This window comes from Trachurus japonicus, chromosome 17 (genome assembly GCF_045865225.1).
Source record: "Trachurus japonicus isolate A0001 chromosome 17, Traja_1.0".
Taxonomy (NCBI): Eukaryota; Metazoa; Chordata; class Actinopteri; order Carangiformes; family Carangidae; genus Trachurus; species Trachurus japonicus.
This window is the reverse complement of record NC_140923.1, coordinates 7,917,970-7,939,200: the sequence shown is the minus strand read 5'-3', so window position 1 is coordinate 7,939,200 and position 21,231 is coordinate 7,917,970. Positions and strand designations below refer to the sequence as shown.

At 45.5% G+C, this 21,231-nt stretch overlaps 2 protein-coding genes and 1 pseudogene across 2 annotated transcripts in view; all 3 read left to right on the top strand.

The window, feature by feature from the left end:
- The first annotated feature begins 817 nt into the window (after nt 1–817).
- On the top strand, nt 818–3,602 carry LOC146970060 (uncharacterized; annotated as a pseudogene).
- An 8,847-nt stretch (nt 3,603–12,449) lies between these two features.
- On the top strand, nt 12,450–14,597 carry LOC146970059 (tripartite motif-containing protein 16-like). Its single transcript, XM_085806056.1, has one exon. The coding sequence runs from the start codon at nt 12,458–12,460 to the stop codon at nt 14,252–14,254; it is 1,797 nt and encodes a 598-aa protein (XP_085662182.1). The 5' UTR covers nt 12,450–12,457; the 3' UTR covers nt 14,255–14,597.
- LOC146970058 (tripartite motif-containing protein 16-like) overlaps nt 12,465–21,231 on the top strand; it is an 11,152-nt gene continuing 2,385 nt past the window's right edge. The window contains exon 1 of the mRNA XM_085806057.1: nt 12,465–12,578. The gene's annotated coding sequence lies outside the window, so the exon portion shown is untranslated. The remainder of the gene's footprint in view (nt 12,579–21,231) is intronic.

The following is a 21,231-nucleotide window of genomic DNA, read 5'->3' as shown; positions in this document are numbered from 1 at the left end:
ACGTGCCCTGAATGTAGCATCAGTGTAACAGGCTGTGACTCCTGTGAACAAACTGACTCAGTGTGATATCACATATATTTAAACGTGTCTTCACTGATGTTGTTCTATTTCGTCCCTCCTGACCGCCAGAGGCGGTGCTTTAAGCACTGGATAACTCCGCCCGCGCTAGCGCATGTCGAGTACGAATAACAACAATGTCACCTGTGACCCCTGCATGACCCCCGGGAGGCTATATCTTCCGGTGTCAGCAGGCAATCGGCTCCTTCATTCTTCTCGCGACCGCGCGTCGAGGTGTACGTAAGTATTGCATGGCCATTTAATTGGCCTGGTACAGCTATTACTGGCATGCTGCTGGCTTTGTGCAGCCTCGTGCCTCCGTGGTGGGAGTAACGGGCTGACGCTCGTCCTCCCAGAGGCTGTAGCCGGCGATTTGCACGTTGTATGTTCTTTACCTGCTCTGTAAAGGTGGCTGGCTGGGTGGTGGCGTTTCCGCCCCTCACCTTCCAGCATTGCACGCAGCTGCTGAGGGCTGTGTTGCTAGCAGGTTTGTGCTGCTTTGAATGCTACTAACTGTTCTTTTTTGTGTTTCTCTGTTAGTGTTCAAAGTATTATTGAAGGATTCAACTGTGTTATTGAGGTGGGGTTCCAATCCCTCTTCTAGCTCAGTTGTGTTAAAAAACTGCTTACCTTGTTGGTGAAGGTTGCGTTCCTGCCCCCTCTCCCAACTTGGCTTTGTGTTTCAAGGTGTTGGCGTTTCCGTCCCGGCGACGTCACATCTTGTCTCTTTTTTGTGTTTTTTTTTGCCACCTGGTTCCGGATGGCACATGCCTGTGGCAGCTGTATGGCGTCCCTGGAGCCTGAGGATGGCCATGACCGGTGTGTGTCCTGCCTTGGTGTGGATCACCTGCGGGAGGCCATCACCGATGAAGCCTGTATAAATTGCAGCATTATGCCGAGGTCGATAAGGCTGGCCAGGCTAGCCCAACTGGATCCACTCTCCTGTCTGCCCTCATTCCAGTCTGGGGGGGCGGATTCCTGTCGGGATGCTGCACAGAAGAGGCCTGCCTCACGGGACGTGGGTGCTGTCCCCGCAGGGAAACGGCGCAGGAAGACGGACGACCAGCTCTCCTCAAAGGTTGACCGTCTGGCGGCTGATATGGAGGAGATGAAGGCGCTTCTCCTTGGCCTGCAGCCTGCTGGTAGGATGCCACATGCTGCTGCTACGGCTACTCGGGGGTCACCGCTGCCAGTGGACGATGCCATCTCCATTGCAGCTTCATCCAGCCAGTTTAATGATTCTGAGCAGGTTGAGTTGGCGACTCCAACGGTAGCGGGCTCCTCGCATTCTTCGGCCTCGGGTTCCCGGCGGGGCTCTGAGGATTCGTCCATGGGGGCAATCATCCGGGCTGCCCTGGCACGCCTGCAGCTTGATGCGCCTACCGAGGGTAAGGCTCCCAGTGCTTTCTACAGGCGCAACCCCCCACCGGCGAAGACTGTAGTACCGCACTCTCCGGATTTTTTGAAGGAGCTGCACTCTTGCTACCGGTCCTACCGGTGGACCCCCTCCTTCATCCCGGGGGGTTTTATTCCACCTACTTCCTGGTCAGCAAGAAGGACGGCGGACTGCGACCCATCCTGGACCTGCGTGGCCTGAACAGGTATTTGAAAGTTCTGCCGTTCCACATGCTGACTACAGCAGTTGTTCAGCGTGTAGTCTGCCCCGGCGAGTGGTTCACAACCATAGATTTGAAAGATGCATACTTTCATGTCCCGATCGCGGCTCATCATCAGCCCTTCCTCAGGTTTGCCTTCCAGGGCCACCATTATCAATTCAGGGTGCTCCCCTTTGGGCTCTCCCGGTCCCCCAGGGTGTTTACCCGCTGTGTTGCAGCGGCCTTGGCGCCTCTGCAGGCAGGGGGCATGAAGGTCCTGCCTTATCTGGACGACTGGTTGGTGTGTGCGCCATCCCGGGCCCAGGTGATGCGGGATACCAACCGTCTAATGTTGCATGTGTCTCGACTGGGCCTCAAGGTCAACGTTGCAAAGAGTTGTCTGGTTCCCACTCAGCGGGCTGCCTATTTGGGTCTGGTTCTGGACTCCGTCGCCATGAAGGCCTACCTGTCGGAGAGACGCGTGGACGACATCCTCCGGCTCCTTCCTTTCTTCAAGAGGGGCAGGCGGCTGCCTTTCGTTCAGTTCCTGCAGCTCCTGGGCAAACTGACGGCCGCATCGACTGCTATACCTTCCGGCCTGCTGCTGCTGCGTCCGCTTCAGATGTGGCTGAACAGCTTCCATCTGGACCCGAGGTCTCACAAGCACAAGCTGCTCAGGGTGTCTCGGGTGTGTGTCCACGCCCTGGCGCCATGGCAGGACAGGGCGTTCCTACTGGGGGGCGCTCCTCTGGGGGTCCTTCCTTCCTTCCGAGAGACGGTTGCAACAGATGCATCCCAGTTAGGCTGGGGTGCAGTCTGGCGTGGCAGGTCCGCCCAGGGACGGTGGTCTCCTCGGGACCGCACGCAGCACGTCAATGTGTTGGAGCTGCGGGCTGTCCACCTGGCTCTCCGCCATTTTCTTCCGCACCTGCAGGGGAAACATGTGCTGGTTCGGTCAGACAACAGGGCAGTGGTCTCCCAGATCAACCATCAGGGGGCACCAAGTCGGCGCAACTGTTGCAGGTGTCCCAGCGCCTGCTGACATGGGCCACGCCCCATCTGTTGAGCTTGCGAGCGATGTGGCTCCCGGGGGATCGGAATCAGGTGGCGGATTTCCTTTCTCGGCGCAAGCCCCCGCCGGGGGAGTGGAGGCTACACCCAGAGGTGGTCGAGCTGATCTGGGGCATTTTCGGCAGGGTGGAGGTGGATCTCTTTGCCTCGAGGGCGTCAACCCATTGTCCCCTGTGGTTTTCCTGGACGGAGGAGGACAGTCCTCTAGGACAGGATGCCTTGGGGCATGAGTGGCCCAGCGTCTTCCTGTACGCCTTTCCACCGCTGCCTCTGATCCTCCCGACGCTGCAGCGGGTCCTTCTTCGGGGACATCGCCTCCTCCTGGTGGCCCCATTCTGGCCAGGGAGGCCCTGGTTTCCTCTGCTGCGGAAGCTCTGCTGCAGCTCGCCATGGCAGCTCCCAGGGAGGAGGGATCTCCTGTCCCAGCTAGGGGGCCGGATTTGGCACCCCGACCCCTGCCGTCTCCAGTTGTGGGCTTGGCCGCTGCAGGGCCCGACACACTTCTGACCGGTTGCACTGAGCCTGTCCGACGAACCATCTCGCATGCTCGTGCATCGTCCACCCGCCTCCAGTATGACTGCAAGTGGAGGAGGTTCTCTGCCTGGTGTGCTGACAGGGGGGAGGACCCCACTTCTTGTCCAGTGACCACCGTTCTGGACTTTCTTCAGTCTCTCCTGGACGATGGTCGTGCACCTTCCACTTTGAGGGTGTATGTGGCTGCCATTTCAGGGCGGCATGATCTCATTGACAGTGCTACCGTCGGGTGCCAGCGGTTGGTGTCTCTATTTCTGAGGGGGGCATTGAGGCTGCGGCCCACTGTGTCCCCGAGGGTTCCAGCGTGGGACCTCTCCCTGGTGCTGAAGGCCCTGGCTTCTTCACCCTTTGAACCTCTCGCCCAGGCTGACCTTAAGTGGCTGTCGTTGAAGACGACCTTTCTTCTCGCTATCACCTCAGCAAAGCGGGTGGGGGAGTTGCAGGCTTTGTCTGTTGGCGAGTCCTGCCTACGTTGGGGACCTGAGGGTGCGAGTGTGACCCTGTGGCCTAATGTTGCGTTTCTGCCGAAAACCCTGCCCCGTGGCCATGTCAACCGCCCTATTCACCTGGCGCGGTTTGATCCCCCAGCGGCTGATGATGAGTTGCGTGTTTTGTGTCCTGTGCGGGCCCTGGCTGCCTATATCAGTGCTACTGCACATGTGCGGCAGACGGAACAGTTGTTTGTTTGTTATGGGGGTCGTACCAGAGGTTGTGCCCTCTCCAAACAGCGCCTTTCTCATTGGATTGTGGACACCATCTCTTGTGCTTACAGGATCAACGGTCGGGCATTGCCGGCGGGGGTCAGATGCCACTCCACACGCGGTGTCTCCACGTCCTGGGCTGCCCTGAGGGGCGTACCCCTGGATGACATCTGTTCTGCAGCCTCTTGGTCGTCGCCGGGTACTTTCCACCGCTTTTACCGGCTTAATGTTGCTGCTCGCCCACCCGTTGGGCGTGGTCCTTTGCCCTGGGCCTTCGACCTGGGCCTTCGACCTCTCTTCAGTAAGGTGGGTTGTGGGATTCTTCATGACACTGTTGGTATATGTCATCCAGTGCTTAAAGCACCGCCTCTGGCGGTCAGGAGGGACGAAATAGAACGAAAGTTACAGTTGTAACTATGGTTCTATGAGTCCCGGATGCAGGGGCGCAGATAGGTTTTTGAAACTGGGGGGGACAAAGCTGTCAGCAACACCCCCCCCGAAACCCATCAAACTTAATTGCCCATCATTGCAAGAAATAAAGCATATTGGTACTGCTTCCAATCACTCACCAAGCATGCCACATGCAGTATGCAAAAACAGTTTTATTTAAATTTTAAACATTAACTGACTTTAAGCAAACTGATTCACACCAAAAGAGCAGGCTGTAAAAAACAAAAATGTAATTAAAACACTTCTTACTGTGCCTTACAAACACAAACAGCAAAGCCTACATATATACAAAAATAAGTTTGTAAATAAGTACTCTACATGAGTTTTCAATAAGTGGCCTCAAATGCAAAAACAGATTAAGTGAAGGATCCAAAAATCTCTCTCCTCCGATCCTTGCCCTGAATATACTGTTGGGCAATGTCTTTCCTATTCAGTTTGTCCAGCCTCTCTTGGTGGATGTGGCACACTGCCATTCCATTCAGCCTTTTTTGGGTGGTGGTAGACCGCAACCACGTTTTAAGTCTGCGCAAGCCACTGAAACTCCTTTCTGCCTCAGCAGACGATGCAGGCACAACCATTAATAATCGGACCACTGTCTCAACTTGCGCAAAAAGGGCACGAACTTCAACAGGCATTGCTTTTAGGAGCTGTGCAGCATCTGCAGTGGTTTTGTAATTGTACTTGTTCTTAAACATAGCTAATTGGATTTTCAAATCTTCCCACCGGAGCTCAGGGTATTTCTCTGCATTTCTCTTGGCATCTCTCTCTACATTGCTTGCAGTGGGGGTCAGCAGCAAGGCCTCCAATTCCTTAAGTGCATCTATTCCAGGCTGCATAAACCTGTCGGTAAGTTGTGTGTCTACTTTGTCCAGGACTCAGTAGAACTCCACTCTGTGGAACTCCACAGCAGATGCAGGCCTGTGTGCAGGTGCTGGCCCAGAATACCTCTTAGGGGGCCTATGTGTGCGAGGTAAAGCAATGGGCTCCAGAGACAGCTTCTCAACCATATCCTCTGCTTCCTTAAAGACTGCCTCAAAGTGGTCCGACTTTCTTTTTGATCTTATACTCTCTTGGACAACAGAGACTGCAGAGACCATGCCCTCCACTGTCTGGGTGCTTTTCTGGAGAGACGTATTCAGCACTTCCAGTTCCCCAATCACATCTAAGGCCAGCATGAGCCCCAGCACAACATTGCCTTGTTGCAGCCTAACATGTAGGCCCTCTGCCCGACTCGCAGATTCTGAATTGCTTGCAGACATCTGATCGAGTGATTGCAGCACTGTGCCATATTGCCCAAGAACAGCACGGATAGCAGGTGCACGTACTGTCCACCTTGTGGGACATAAAGGCCTGATGGACTGCCCTGGTGCCTCTCCTCCAGATGTGGCAATGGCTTTAAATTGGTCTTTCAGCTTGCCAGACTGACCAAAAAATGTGCCAAGGTCATGTGCCCAGTCAAGGGCATTTCTGATGAAGGGGGAGGCTGTGCAAGCTTGCTGAGTGACCAAATTTACACAGTGTGCACCACAATGGATATATGGTGCTAATGGCTGGCTTCTTTGGATGACTGCTTGGGCGCCTGCATATTTGCCAGACATATTTGAAGCACCATCGTATGCCTGACCTCTAAGGCTCGATATTGGCAGATTGAATCTCAACAGCACATCCAAAATGATTTTGGCAAGATTTTCGCCTGTTGTTGAAGTTGTCTCATACAACCCAATGAACTCTTCATGCACCATCAAATCTTTGTCAACATAACGTAGACACAGGGCCTCCTGCTCCACGCCTGAGATATCCCTTGTCCCATCCATTATGATGGCATACTGTAAAACTGGGAGGGACTGTATCTCATGTGCAATTTCCCTGATGATTGATGTACTCATCACATCTAACATCTCATTTTGGCAATCCCAAGATGTGTGCACTCCCCTCTTTCCAGACAACCATCTTGTAAAAGCTGGATCCCCCTCAGCTTTGTATTTCAGGAGCTGGTTAAAGTTGCCTTCATGATGTTCATGCCCCCTAAAGGCCATTCCCTGCCTTGCCAGGAGTATAACACCCCCTATTATTTTTAACAGACTTTCTCTGCTTTCTGCCTGCCTGTTGCGCACTGACTGCACTGCTCAATTGTGTGGTTATAGGTTTACTTTCATATGCAGCTGTTGTGACAGCCACTTTGTGACCAGCTGATTTCTCGTGGATAGAGAATTTTTCTAGAGCTCTTTTCCAGTTTTTAAAGCCGGAGCTTACAAAAGCTGGGTCTATGCTCTTGGCTTGAGCTGGTTTTGCACTTCTGTAATATTTAGAGCACTGAAAACACAGAACACCATCGATGCCAGGATTGACATGCAGCCAGGGATGCTTTTCATACCATGCTTTCTGGAATGACAGAGTACGGTCCTTCATCACTTGCTTTTTCACAAATTTAGGGTCAGGTTGATTTGGTTTTGTGTATGTCATTATGTCAACCTCCTCTCCCTTTCCTCCATCTGCCTCTGGCCTTGCCGTCCCGTCTCCTGTCCATCCTTCTTCTGACCCTCCTTCTCTCTCTCTTTCTTCTGTCCCTCCCTCTTCTCCCTCTCTCCCTTCTGCCTCTTCAAGCTGTAGATCTAATGCACAACTGCTGCTACCCTCCAGTGGATCGCTTTCAGTTTCACCTCCCTCACTGCCATCTTCAGGAACTACCTGCAGGCCAGGACCATGACAACATTTTAACATAGCATAAACAAACATTATAACTGCTTTAAGGCATTAGCGCCATTGGCAGTAATTTAACATGGGCATACCTACAGGCTACCACAGAGGCTACCAGTCCCAGGAGCCATATCTCTACTAGAGATTATAAGATTCCATATGGATATGCCAATGTAATGTGTTGCTATGGTGGCCAAACTTCCTGTCTGCATAAATGAGACTGTCAACCAACATCACAGTACAAGCATTTTATTTTAATAAGCTTAAAATAATAAAATATATGTTATTTTGTGTAGTGCATTTTTGTCTATAATGGTTAGTAATGCCTACAAAGTTCAATTCTGGACTCTAAAAAATAATTAACTGTGTCTGTAAGGCGAGATAATAACAAGCTAACAGGCTCAGTCATTCAAATTCAATGGAGGTGATGTATGACAACAACACAATAATTGTGTTAAATACTGATTCACCTTAAATGGAACACATTGCGCCGAGTGTTAGTAACTAAAATAACAGTTCACGGTTTAAAATGATGACGTTAGCAATCGCTGTTGAAACTGTAACCTAACAACTTAGAGTCTAGACCATTAGGCTTGGCAATATCACGGATTCAAGCAGGCCTACACATTTCCAGAAGACCCCAGAAAGCTGCAATGGACGATTTAATTGATAATAAATAAATGCATAAAGGTTTCCCCCTCCCCTCCCCCTTGTGAAATTGGTCTCTCTTCCTCTATTCTCACTCTGTGTCTCTACTACGATTTTACTTCCACGGCGAGATTTCTTTGAACAGACAGACTACCAACAAAAATTGCAAGGTGATATGATAACGTTTATGATAACACACAGTTTACTTACAGTTGATGCTTTTTGAAAAAACGATGCAATCGTTTTCTGCTTTTTGGGTTTGGCTGGCCTCATCTTGCATGTCGTTTTGTTGTTGGTAGTTCTAGGTTATGGGGTCCTAAACTAGGAGCTGTCCCACTGATGCCTGTCATATGCGTTCTGGGTAACTATGGTAACCAGGCTTGAGATGACGCAGCCTACCCAGCTCAACAACCGAATACAGGAGTGTAATACCGTTTCTCGCCACATAGCCCATATGCGTCCAGAGAGGCGCTATTTCGCATTTTTTTCGCATTGTTTTGCATTTCGAGATTTTTCTCTCCATAAAAGTGAGGGGGACGGGTCCAAGTGAATCAGAATCTGGGGGTGTCGAGTCCCACCTGTCCCACCCTCTATCTGCGCCCTTGCGATGACCGCCAGAGCGCTCTGTCACTCAGAATCCTCGCGCGTTCACGAGCAGATTTTGGGAGCCGATTGCCTGCTGACACCGGAAGATATAGCCTCCCGGGGGTCATGCAGGGGTCACAGGTGACATTGTTGTTATTCGTACTCGACATGCGCTAGCGCGGGCGGAGTTATCCAGTGCTTAAAGCACCGCCTCTGGCGGTCATCCGGGACTCATAGAACCGTAGTTACAACTGTAACTTTCGTTTTAAGTTTCCAAAGGCTGAGTGAAGTTTTTCCTCATCTTCCTGTGAACAACTGAAATCTAAAAAACTGATGCTCAACACAAGAGGGCGCCGTCCTCCTGCTGACCAGGGAGGTAGTGGAGGTTAAAGCTCCTCAGCTCACTGTGTCTGAAGGTTTTAGTGAAGATGATGATTTTAGTCTGATTAAGTTTATACTAAAAATGCCTGATGTCATTCATACAGAGTTTTTAATTCATTCAATCTAAAATGATCAATTTTCAACAGATGATTTTGATGTAGTTTGTGTTTGGTTAAAGAGACAATTCTCTACTCTTCTTGTAGAGCCAGTGATCAACCATATGTGACATTTTGAATAGTGTTATGTGCTTTAGGTTTATTTTCCTAGAAGCATTCAGTCCCTTCAGTCTTCAAACTACAAGGCAAAATGATGTGGTGCATTCAGGTTGTGTGTAATTCACAGTAGCAGCAAGTAATGTTTTGTTTGTTTCTTCAAATGCATCAATTACTAAAATAAAAGTTTTATTCAAAATTACATAATACATTTAAGTAGCCTACGAGAGAGTTCATGTCAATATTGAAAGCACTATAAGAGAGATACAATAAAAGTACTCAAACTATTATCCCAGAGCTGAAAGCTGCTCAAAGTAAAAGTAGTCTACTAGCCCGCCAAGTCATGAATATGGCGTGTTGTGATAACATAAACACACCGTGTCTATCACAAACTATCACTCATTGTGTAACACGGAAAAACCTGAAAGCCTTCTTTCCCTCTTCAACATTCCTAAACCCCCACCCTGTTAACATATTTATTTGTCCTCTTCCTTTCACCGAAAATGAAACTTTGTCCCTTGTTCATTTTTTTTTACTAACCTACTTGGTAGTGGGAAATACCAGAGATCCACATGAACCAAGTAACAATCAAGCCTTTTGGACTCTAGCTTACATACGTTTTTATTCAAGGGCTCTGCATTCAACCATTTAACTCCCTTTACCCTCAGTGGAACATGTCAATATACTGGAAACACTGAACAGTTACTACAAAGATCTGATTTGGACTAAACTTGCTTGGTTTGGTTTGGTTTATTAAGATCCCAATTAGCTTTTGCAAGGCAGCAGCTGTTCTTCCTGGGGTTTTTTCATTTTCATAAGTGACAATGCAAAGCAACGGCAAACAACACTTAATACTATGACAGTAAACAGTGTTAATCCTATTGAGCATAAAAGATGGTTACAAAAATATATAAAATATGTGGTAGAAAATATAAAGATACAATTGTTTAAAAGAAAGACATCCTAGAACAGTGGGTAGGTGGGCCATGTGAAAAGATTAAAGGCATAATAGAGCGAGATACATGGCAGGGAGTTGACTATGCTTTGGGGAATATATGTGGAGTCTACAGCAGACAGGACAACGGCATCCAACAGGAGAACAAAGGTACCATAATGTAGTTTGCGTTATTAGTTTTAGTTATTGTTTGAATGACAGCGGAAGAGTTTTACTTTGAGCCTGTATTTTTGTTATGCAAATGTTTGTTGTGTTAATGTTTTGTTATGCTAAGTTAGAAAATCACTACAACAACTGGCAGTAAGATACTGTGATGTGGGAATCAGCAACATTATTAGTGTTCAGACAGAGCAGCTGTAAACTCTACCAGTGACAGACAGTGAGATAAGACACTATACTGACTGCAGCACATTAGAGGTCGATCACCACTGTCACTTAAAAGACATGTTACTACAGTAACGTTAAAACACGTCTATGGACATTTCCCACTTGTCTGACTGTCTCAGTGGGTCTGATCCCTGCACTGTGACCAGAGAGCAGGTGTTTTCTTTTTTTTCAGTTTCAAGTTGATTGACTTGACTGCAGCTGAGGTCACGCTACTGCCATCCCTTTTTAAAACCTGGAGGTGCTCACGCGTTCCTATAGGCCCTCCCCTCCACGCCAAAACCCTTCCAGTAACTTGAAACTGAAAGACAGAACACTGACACTGAAATAAAGAAAATTGAAACTGAAAGCCAGTGAGACTGAAAAAAAATGACAGCATAAAAAACCAGACAACTTTTTTTACAATGCCAAAAGTGAAAGGCACCGACAACTTACAGTATATCAAAAAAATACTACAACTTTACCTTTAGATAAAAAGTAGTGTAGAGTCAGTGTCTGTGGATAGTCTGAATGAGACAGACAGCAGAAAAGAAGCAAGGAGCAGCTAGAAGAAGCCCGGTGATTGAAACACAGAAGTGTCTGATCTAAATGTGGCAGGGCAAAGGAGGCCCCGGGCGGGGTTTGAACCCCAGACTCCCAGGTAAGAATCATGTGTGGTGACCATTCGACCAAAGAGATAGCCCTGTGACCAAGTAGCCAGGGCGCATGATAACTGGAGGCATAGTGACAGGACCATCAACTGTCACACAAGGAAGCACTATAAGGAGAGATACAATAAAAGTACTCAAATTATTATCCCAGAGCTGAAAGGTGCTCAAAGTAAAAGTGGTCTACTAGCCAAGTCATGAATATGGCATGTTGTGATAACGTAAACACACCATGTCTATCACAAACTATCACTCATTGTGTAACACAGTAAAACCTGAAAGCCTTCTTTCCCTCTTCAACATTTCTAAACCCCAACCCTGTTAACATATTTATTTGTCCTCTTCCTTTCACCGATAATGAAACTTTTTCCCTTGTTCATTTTTTTTTTACTAACCTACTTGCACAGTATTTAGTTCTGGGAAATACCTGAGATCCACATGAACCAAGTAGCCATCAAGCCTTTTGGACTTAACATAAGTTTTTATTCAAGGGCTCTGCATTCAACCATTTAACTCCCTTTACCCTCAGTGGAACATGCCAATGTACTAGAAACACTGAACAGTAGCGGAGCATCAGGCATCAGTGGCTGCTGTGGTGGCGAAGGTGGTGAAGGTGGGAGTGAGCATAAAACATCGGGGCACACACACATATCTGTCTGTGATGCAGCAAAAAAAATAGTAACACATCTATGGACATTTCTCACTTCGTCTGACTGTCTGATCCCGTGTGAGCAGAGAGCAAGTGTTTCTTTTTTCAGTTTCAAGTTGAATGACTTGACTGCAGTTGAGGTTGCGCTACCTGGAGGTGCTCACGCGTCCCTAGCCCCTCCCCTCCACGCCCAAACCCTTCCAGTAACTTGAAACTGAAAGACAGAATACTGACACTGAAAAAAATAAAATTGCAACTGAAAGCCAGTGAGACCAAAAAAATGACAGTGTAAAAAAAAAACAGACAACCAATGCCAAATTTTATTTTCAATGCCAAAAGTTTTTATTACAATGGCAAATTTTGTTTTCAGCCAAATTGAATGTTGAAATAAATGTCAGTGATCTGGCTCCATACATCCACCAGACCTGGTCTAGTGCTCCGTCTCACATCATATAGCAGGAACTGTCACAATAAACGTATTGCGTATGAACTTGAAACACGTCTCTAACAGCGCTAAAAGCATCGTTGACCGTTGTAAAATCATCCTGCTCTGTGATGAGTTCAAGGTCTCTCTGTTGTGAGTTTAGGGCTACTGCGTTATTAGACTGACAGCACCTGCTCTCTGGGTGCAGTGCAGGGATCAGATCCACTGAGACAGTCAGACAAAGTGAGAAATGTCCATACATGTGTTATTCATTTATTTGATGATAAAGCCTAATGCCCCCACAAAATGCTCAAATTTGTGTAATGCAGTAAATCCTGAAAGTCCTCCTCTTTTTCAGATTCAACCGTCAAAAAACTCCACCCCGTCACAATATTTCTTTGTCCCCTCCCCTTCACAGATCCGTATATATGATGGTATGTGTAGACAAGGTGATTGAACTGCAGGAAATGATGCCTCTCACTCACTGCAGCAGGAGAACAGGAGCAGAAGCAGCAGATATTTGTTTTCCTTTAAAGGCACAGAGGCTGTTTCTGTCCAGAGAAACTGTTGGACAGAGACTTGCAGGAGGTAAAATGGCGCAGCAAGGAAATCAGCTGGAGCAAGATACACTCTCTTGTTCCATCTGTCTGGATCTACTGAAGGATCCAGTGACTATTCCTTGTGGACACAGCTACTGCTTCAACTGTATTAAAACCCACTGGGATGGAGAGGATTGGAAGAACATCTACAGCTGCCCTCAGTGTAGGCAGACCTTCAAACCGAGGCCTGTCCTGATGAAAAACACCATGTTAGCAGCTTTAGTGGAGGAGCTGAAGAAGACTGGACTCCAAGCTGCTCCTGCTGATCACTGCTATGCTGGACCTGAAGATGTGGCCTGTGATGTCTGCACTGGGAGGAAACTCAAAGCTGTCAAGTCCTGTCTTGTTTGTCTGGTCTCTTATTGTGAGAATCACCTGCAGCCTCACTATGATGTAGCTCAGTTCAAGAAACACAAGCTGGTGGAGCCCTCCAAGAAGCTCCAGGAGAACATCTGTTCTCGTCATGATGAGGTGATGAAGATTTTCTGTCGCACTGATCAGAAGTGTATCTGTTATCTCTGCTCTGTGGATGAACATAAAGGCCACGACACAGTCTCAGCTGCAGCAGAAAGGACTGAGAGGCAGAGAGAGCTGGAGCTGAGTCGACAAAAAATCCAGCAGAGAATCCAGGACACAGAGAAAGATGTGAAGGTGCTTCAACAGGAGGTGGAGGCCATCAATGGCTCTGCTGATAAAGCAGTGGAGGACAGTGAGAAGATCTTCACTCAGCTGATCCGTCTCATGGAGAAAAGAAGCTCTGAGCTGAAGCAGCAGATCAGATCCCAGCAGGAAACTCAAGTGAGTGGAGTCAAAGAGCTTGAGAAGAAGCTGGAGCAGGAGATCACTGAGCTGAAGAGGAAAGACGCTGAGCTGAAGCTGCTGTCACACACAGAGGATCACACCCAGTTTCTACACAACTACCCCTCACTGTCAGCACTCAGTCCATCTACACACTCATCCAGCATCAATATCCATCCTCTCAGACACTTTGAGGATGTGACAGCAGCTGTGTCAGAGCTCAGAGATCAACTACAGGACCTTCTGAGAGACACATGGACAAACATCTCACTGACAGTGACTCATTTAGATGCTTTACTGTCACCACCAGTGCCCAGGACCAGAGCTGACTTCTTAAGATATTCACAGAAAATCACACTGGACCCAAACACAGCATACAAATGTCTGTTATTATCTGAGGGAAACAGGAAAGTAACATTGATGGGTAGAAATCAGTCTTATTCTAGTCACCCAGACAAATTCACTACATATGAGCAGGTCCTGAATAGAGAGAGTCTGACTGGACGTTGTTACTGGGAGGTGAAGTGGAGAGGAGGAGTTCGCTTAGCAGTCACATACAAGAATATCAGCAGAGCAGGGTGGTTGAGTGAATGTGGATTTGGAAACAACAACACATCTTTGGCATTACGTTGTATTAAAAACAGTTTCACATTTTGTTTCAACAACATCGAGACTCCAGTCTCAGGTCCTCAGTCCTCCAGAGTAGGAGTGTACCTGGATCACAGAGCAGGTATTCTGTCCTTCTACAGCGTCTCTGAAACCATGACTCTCCTCCACAGAGTCCAGACCACATTCACTCAGCCTCTACATGCTGGAGTTTGGCTCCTTGATGATGGATCCACAGCAGAGTTGTGTAAACTCAAATAGACAAAGATCATTGAAGGTGCAGTTGGTTAAAATCTGTATTTTAGTTCATCACTTTCTTTAGTCTCCATGTTTGTTGCTAAAAGCTCATTGCTGTTGTGTCTCTGCACTGCACAGAGATCACCTGTCAATCAAACATTGTGGGTGGGACTTTGACCTCTTGTCATTTCTTGTTGTGTTGGTGTTTGAGTTTGTTGAGGTGGAGCTGGAGCCGTGGAGGAGATCACTGCTCATGATGATGTTTCTTTACCTAAACTCACATTTCTCCACATGAAAATAGAAAATTATCTGAGCTCTAAATGTTTGTTGGATATTTGTGTTGTTGATGTGTTTGTGTGTTGTTGTTTTTTTTTTTTTTTTACATTGATGTGTTTTTAGAGGGATATGAGGTTTAATCAAAGTGTAAATATGATAACAATCAATAAGGAGATGATTGATGATTTTCTGATATTCAGGTGAAATGTGATTGTGTGGATGAACTGAATCTATTCATGGAGTCACTTAACAAATGCCATTCAAGTAACAAGTAACAAAAAAGTAACAAAAAAAAAGTGTATTTTTTTCATGCATGAAATCAATAAACCACAATGCATTGCAGAACCAGTGTGTTGGTTCAGTTCCTGTAACTGTGCTCCAGCAGCTCTGCTCCTCGGACAAGGGTAACATCGCCATCTAGTGGCCCTAGTGAATGACAGCAGGCTCCTATGAACAGTTAATTTGCCATTTCAGCATAACTGGTATTTTCTACGTGTGGCCTCCAGTCAGTTTGCAGTGACCTTCATTAGGCCTGAACAGCTAGTTCATCTCCACAGTCAGGTCAAAAATATTAATTTCACATAGCGATGATTCCCCTCAGAAATCATCCCTTAAGGCACTTCATACACAGAACAGGTCTAGACCTTAGCTTCATAACAGTATTTACCCAACAGTTTCCACCAAGAAGAAGCCCACTTGACAGTGGTGAGAAAAAAAAACGTTTAAGAGGCACAAAACTGAGCAGACTCAGGCTGAGCAGCCATCTGCCTCAACTAGTTGGTTTGGAGAGATAAAGAGAAAGGGAGGTACTTTACCTATTGATGAAATCTAATACCTCAAAACTATGTGGTATATTGATGTGTTGATGAAGAGAAGGGATCACCGCCGACACGTCTTTTCTTGCATTCAAAAAGAGTTTATTACAAGAAGAAGAACAGTGTACAAAAATGCAGAATCGTGGAGCATCTCTGGTGCCAAGAATTGAGATGACTCTCTCTTGGCCTGAAATCTCAAACCTTATATACGTTTTCTAAAACTCCACCTTCTCCCACAGAAGGACATAACTGACCAGGATGGTCAGACAAAGACAGGATCTAAAAACAGAATTTATCCTTAGCTTTCTGACTTTTAACCTCTTGACCAAGCTAACTTAAGAATAGATAGTGTCCAGTGTCCCCAGAAACTACAACCCACCAAAGGAGGGCAATAGACAAGAAACACATGTCTCAAGATACCTGACAAGACAGATTCTATCTGTGCTAAATATAAGAACCTGTGAAGCAGGGCATTAGTCTACACATCTCTTTACTCTAGTAAATACACAAAGAAGAACATAAGATAATACAAGACAATAAAGAAAAGAGTTGAGGTGGATAATATACTACAACTATTATAGTAGAACTTTGCAGCAGGCGGTAGATTGGATCACGCAGCAGGCGGGTCACTATTGCAGATCCCAACTCAATGGCTCTGAGATGGGAGAACATGGAGTAACAACAGGAGGAGAAAGGAGAAAATACAGTTGTCTTATACAGTTCAGTCTCATCTTCCTGCACATCATTCCAGATTTCAGAGTGAAGATTTAAAATCTGATGCAGAACACAAGAGGGTGCCATCCTCCTGCTGACCAGGGAGGAAAGAAAATCTGTTGTTCTCCCTTGAATATCTGGTTTTTCCCCTGTTGGGGCAGGCCCAATATGCACACTCGATCACACTTACACACTTGGCGTGCGCGTTCATGGGCTTAGTGTAAGTGTGCAAGTGTGACCCATTTCTCCAACGACCAAAAGTGCACCATGCTTGATTTGCACTTTACCCACCCTTTGGTATTTGGCCAAGTATAAATCCCACAATGCACCAGCTGGTGAAGTCTGCTGTCACTGGAAGCCACAAGCCACGTTTGGGAAATGCCTTTGAATATATTTCGATAACATTAATTTGACTTTCTATCTCATAATTATGACCTTTTCATCTCATATATTTTCTATGCTTTTATCTCATACTTTTCCAGTTTTGTTGTCTTTAGGCTTTGTTTACTTTTACATCTGATCAATTTTGACCTGTTATCATGTAATTATTGATTGTAACTTTTGTGAATATTTTTCATCACGCTCTGTTTAATCCTGTGTTTTTAAAGTATATTTTTTGGCTTTTCATGCCTTTATTCGATAGGACAGTTGAGAGTGTGACAGGAAACGGGAGGCAGAGATGGGGGGAATGACATGCAGGATAGGGCCGTCTGACGCGGGACTCGAACCGGGGCCGCCTGCAGCGAGGACTATAGCCTCAACACATGGGGCGGGTGCTCTACCAACTGAGCTAAACACCGCCCCTAATCCTGTGTTTTTAAAACTTTTTTTTAACTTACTGATTTTGGCTTACATTATGATTTGAATCTTGCGCATAGAGACACTTTTGGAGTAGATGAGACTGTGATCCAGCAGCACTGTTTATTAAAACTGGTGCTGTGTGTGTCGGAGTTGTGCTAGTGTGCACAATGGCGCTAAGATAACAGGCTGCACTTGCCAAGTATGTCCAGATTGCTTTTAAACCCTGCGCGATTGGCCACTTATCAATGCTTGCACACTATATGCAAATGTACGTTCCACCAGCAAAACATCACCAAAGTGTGTGCGTAACCAAGCGCACTCAGCCAAGTGTGGAGTACTGGGACAGGCCCTTGGTCTCTCTGCCTGTGTGGTGTTTCACTTCCTCCTTCCACTTACCGTACTCACCTGCTTCTCATGGACTTATCATGTTCACCTGGACAGCCCGGTCCCTCCATCATCATCACTGGTTCTGTTGAAGATCCAGACATGAACTGATTTTCCACCTGAAACACTGCTTAAAGAGGAACTAAGCAGGATTTCTCCCGTGTCTATGCTACACTTCTGCCTTAATTTAAAAGCTCCGGAGTAATTGTGATAGTTAACTACATGACTTGTGACTTCTTACGAGTGACAACGGAGGCTCTCTGCCTTCCTCCTGGCGTCTCACGACTGAAAACTAACCTTGCAACATCAGTGTAGTTACTCAGTCGCCGGCCCGGTGTCCCAGCTCTCATCTCTGCACCCAGCGACACAAACACGCTCTGTAACCCCTAATCTTTTGGTTATGACAGTTAAGACTACACAAACACACATGTCGCAACATCGTAATATAATGTTATACACCACTCCATTTATTGATTTTCGTCGGCTTCGTTGTAAACAAATGCACATGGCTGAGAGCAGCATAACCAAAACAGCGGAAAAGTGAGCGGACTTGCATAGTTCCCCTTTAAACTAACTTTAATCAACTGTTATGATCATGATACATGACACACATTTGTTTGACAAATCTAATCACAACCTGAGGTATGTGACACATTCAATATGAACTTTAAAGAAAGTAGTGGGAAGTGTATTTAAGTCCCCCAGCCTAAATTTGAGACATTTACATCAGTGGGAGATACAAAGGTGCTTTAAGTGATTACCTGTCCAGCGGGTGTAAGCTGCTCAAAGTGAAAGTTGTCTTCTTGCCAAGTTGAAGATATCGCATCTTGAAAATAACTCTTAATGCATCCTGTCAATCACAAACCATTCCTCTTTGTGTAACGCGGTAAAACCTGAAAACTCTCCTTGTTTCCCTCCTCATACCATATCCACCTCCATCCTGTAAACATAATTCTTTGTCCCCTCCTTTCACAGATCATAAAGCCATGTTCCTCGTGCCTATGTTTTAATAAAAAGTTACTAAAAATATGCTTCCTTGTTTGTGAAAAAATGCAAATGCAGCGTTTGATCATGCCACATATTTGGCTCAGGCTGTGAATGTAATTTTTCCTCACCATGGTGTACACTGTATTTGAACTGCACAATGGAAAGTGCACAAAGTACTTAATACACTAATATGACTGGATTAGAGATTTGTTGTTGGATTCATGACAATCACTCACAGTCACCTGTCAATCCTTCTGACCAATCTGAAAGTCATAAAGATCACAGTAGCTGCCAAGAGTACAGACATTAGATTACTGAATGTACCATGAATTAAAGAAATGTTGAAAAATGAAATCTGATCTGAAACCTTCTCATCTTCAATGTCATCATGCTGATAAACCACCATAGGGTTGGCAGTCCCCCTCCTCCTTTTTAGCATGATTGCACAACGTTTTTGTTTTTAATGTTTGTTTTCAAGTGTTTTTATACGAGCCTGTCAAAGATGAATTTCTGTCACTTGTGACAGACAATAAAGCTATCAATCTATCTATCAATCAATCAATCAATCAATCAATCAATCAATCAATCAATCTATCTATCTATCTATCTATCTATCTATCTATCTATCTATCTATCTATCTATCTATCTGTCTATCTGTCTATCTGTCTGTCTGTCTGTCTGTCTGTCTGTCTGTCTGTCTGTCTGTCTGTCTGTCTCTACCCTTAGCAGAAAATGTTTGTCTACAGAAAATATTCAACAGTTATAATTACAAAGACATTCAATTTGGGAAATTTAGCTGTGACATTCAAAAAAGCTAGCCTATTCAAACAAAGGTTTGGGATCATTTTAGGACGAGAAACTATGTGGGATCACCTGCACTGGCACTGACAATGAAAGGAGCACTGACAGAGGGACAGACTGAAGCTAATGACAGCCAAGAGAAGAACAGTGGACTAATAATGTCAATGTTAATTTTTTTGAATGACGGCAGTCAAAAGAAAAGGAAAACGATTATCTTTGTGTGTATGTTAACGGTTGAGTCGGTTGCTAGCTGCGAACAGTCAAGTCTAGCTGGCTGCTAACGGTTCGGTACCATTGACTGTACCCATGCCAACGGTTAAGCCGCTTACTAGCTAACGGTCGAGACGGTTAGAAGCTGCTAACGATTAACGTTAAGCCCGTAGGTTGTTGCTACACCATAGGTACAGACAACGTAGTATAACAAGAAACACAACAACTACCTACGGTGTGTGGAGTCAGTGTCTGTGGACGGTCTGAATTGAGACCAACAGCAAATTAAGGAGCAGCTCCGAAAGAAGCCCGGTGATTGAAACAGTTGTCTGACCGGAACTAACGTTAGCCTACAGTTACGCCGGGGACAAACCGGCCGCGGAAGCGCTGCAAAGCGCAGCGCATTTCTCCGATAGATTGGCAAATGGGCCTCTGTAAATGCACACACATACCTTAGCAGCCTACCTATTTGTCATTCGCGGGGTTTTACTTTGAAAATTGGCCGATGTGTCCCTGGCGTCGGTGGGCTTTTTTGTGTTTTTTTTTTTTTTATTCAACTTGAAATGTTCCAATCTTTGTTTTTCTGTAACACTCTGTCTTGCATTGGACTGATCTATGATGAGCCAAATTAAGAATGAACTAAAACTAATTGATATTAAGCACACATTAGTTTATGAAATCCAACAATGTCCTGAAGTAGCTACTGTACACACACATTACACATTCAGTATGAAGTTTAGAAGTAGTGGAGCCTATTTCAGTGACAAGTCTTTAGAGAGTTCAAGTCAATGGCGAAAGGACTGGCTATGAATAAAAGTAGCCAAGTAGGCCTACGCTACACAAACTATTATCCCAGCTGTTGAAAGTTGCTCAAACTAAAAGTAGTCTACTAGCCAAGTCATGAATATGGCATGTTATCAAACACACCCTACTATCACAAACTGTTCCTCATTGTGTAATGCGGTAAAACCTGAAAGCCTTATTTGTTTCCCTCTTCAACATTCATAAACATCCACCCTGTAAACATAATTATATCTTTCACAGATCATGAAACTATGTCCCTTGTTCATTTTTCTTCACTAACCTGGGTTAGTTGGTTTAGTTCAACTACCTGAGATCCACATGAACCATGTAGCCTAATCATCAAGCCTTTTGGACTCTGGCTGAAATAAGTTTTTATTCAAGGGCTCTGCATTCAACACCCTTCAATCTCCCTTTACCCTCAGTCGAAAATGTCAATGTACTGAAAATATTGAACAATTAGGTCTACAAGAATCTGATTTGGACAAAACTTGCTGCAACAGTAGAAACAGCGTTAATCCTATTGAGCATAAAAGCTGGTTACAAAGAGATATAAAATATGGTAGAAAATACAAATAGGAAGGAGAAATCCTAGAACAGGGGGTAGATGGGCCATGTGAAAAGGTTAAAGGCATAATATTGGGGCAGGGAGTTGACTCTGCTTTGGGGATAGGCTACTGTAGTCTACAGCAGACAGGACAACGGCATCCAACAGGAGAGCAAAGGTAAATCATAATGTAGTTTGAGTTATTAGTTTTAGTTATTATTTGAATGACAGCAGAATAGTTGTACTTTAAGAGTGTATTTTTGTTATGGAAATGGTTGTTATGCTAATGTTTTCTTATGCTATGTTAGAAAAACGCTGGCAGTTAGACACTGATGTGGAAATCAGCACCATTATTAGCGTTCAGACAGTGAGATAAAACACTATACTGACTGCAGCACATTTTAGGTCAATCACTGTCACTTATAAAAGACATGTTACTACTGTAAGTTATCACAAGCACTTTAAACTCTGACACTTGAAGTAGGGCTGGAAACTAATGGGCTCACAATTACTTGGGCTGCTTAATATTTCTTGGCAGTTGGGAGATTATTTTTTGTTCATGGAGAGAAAAAGCTCCTTGTGGCTCTTAGTCTGCTGTTCAGTTTAAGATAGAATGAATCGCCTATTTACACTTTATGCCAAACAAAGTGTCCTCTCTCAAAAA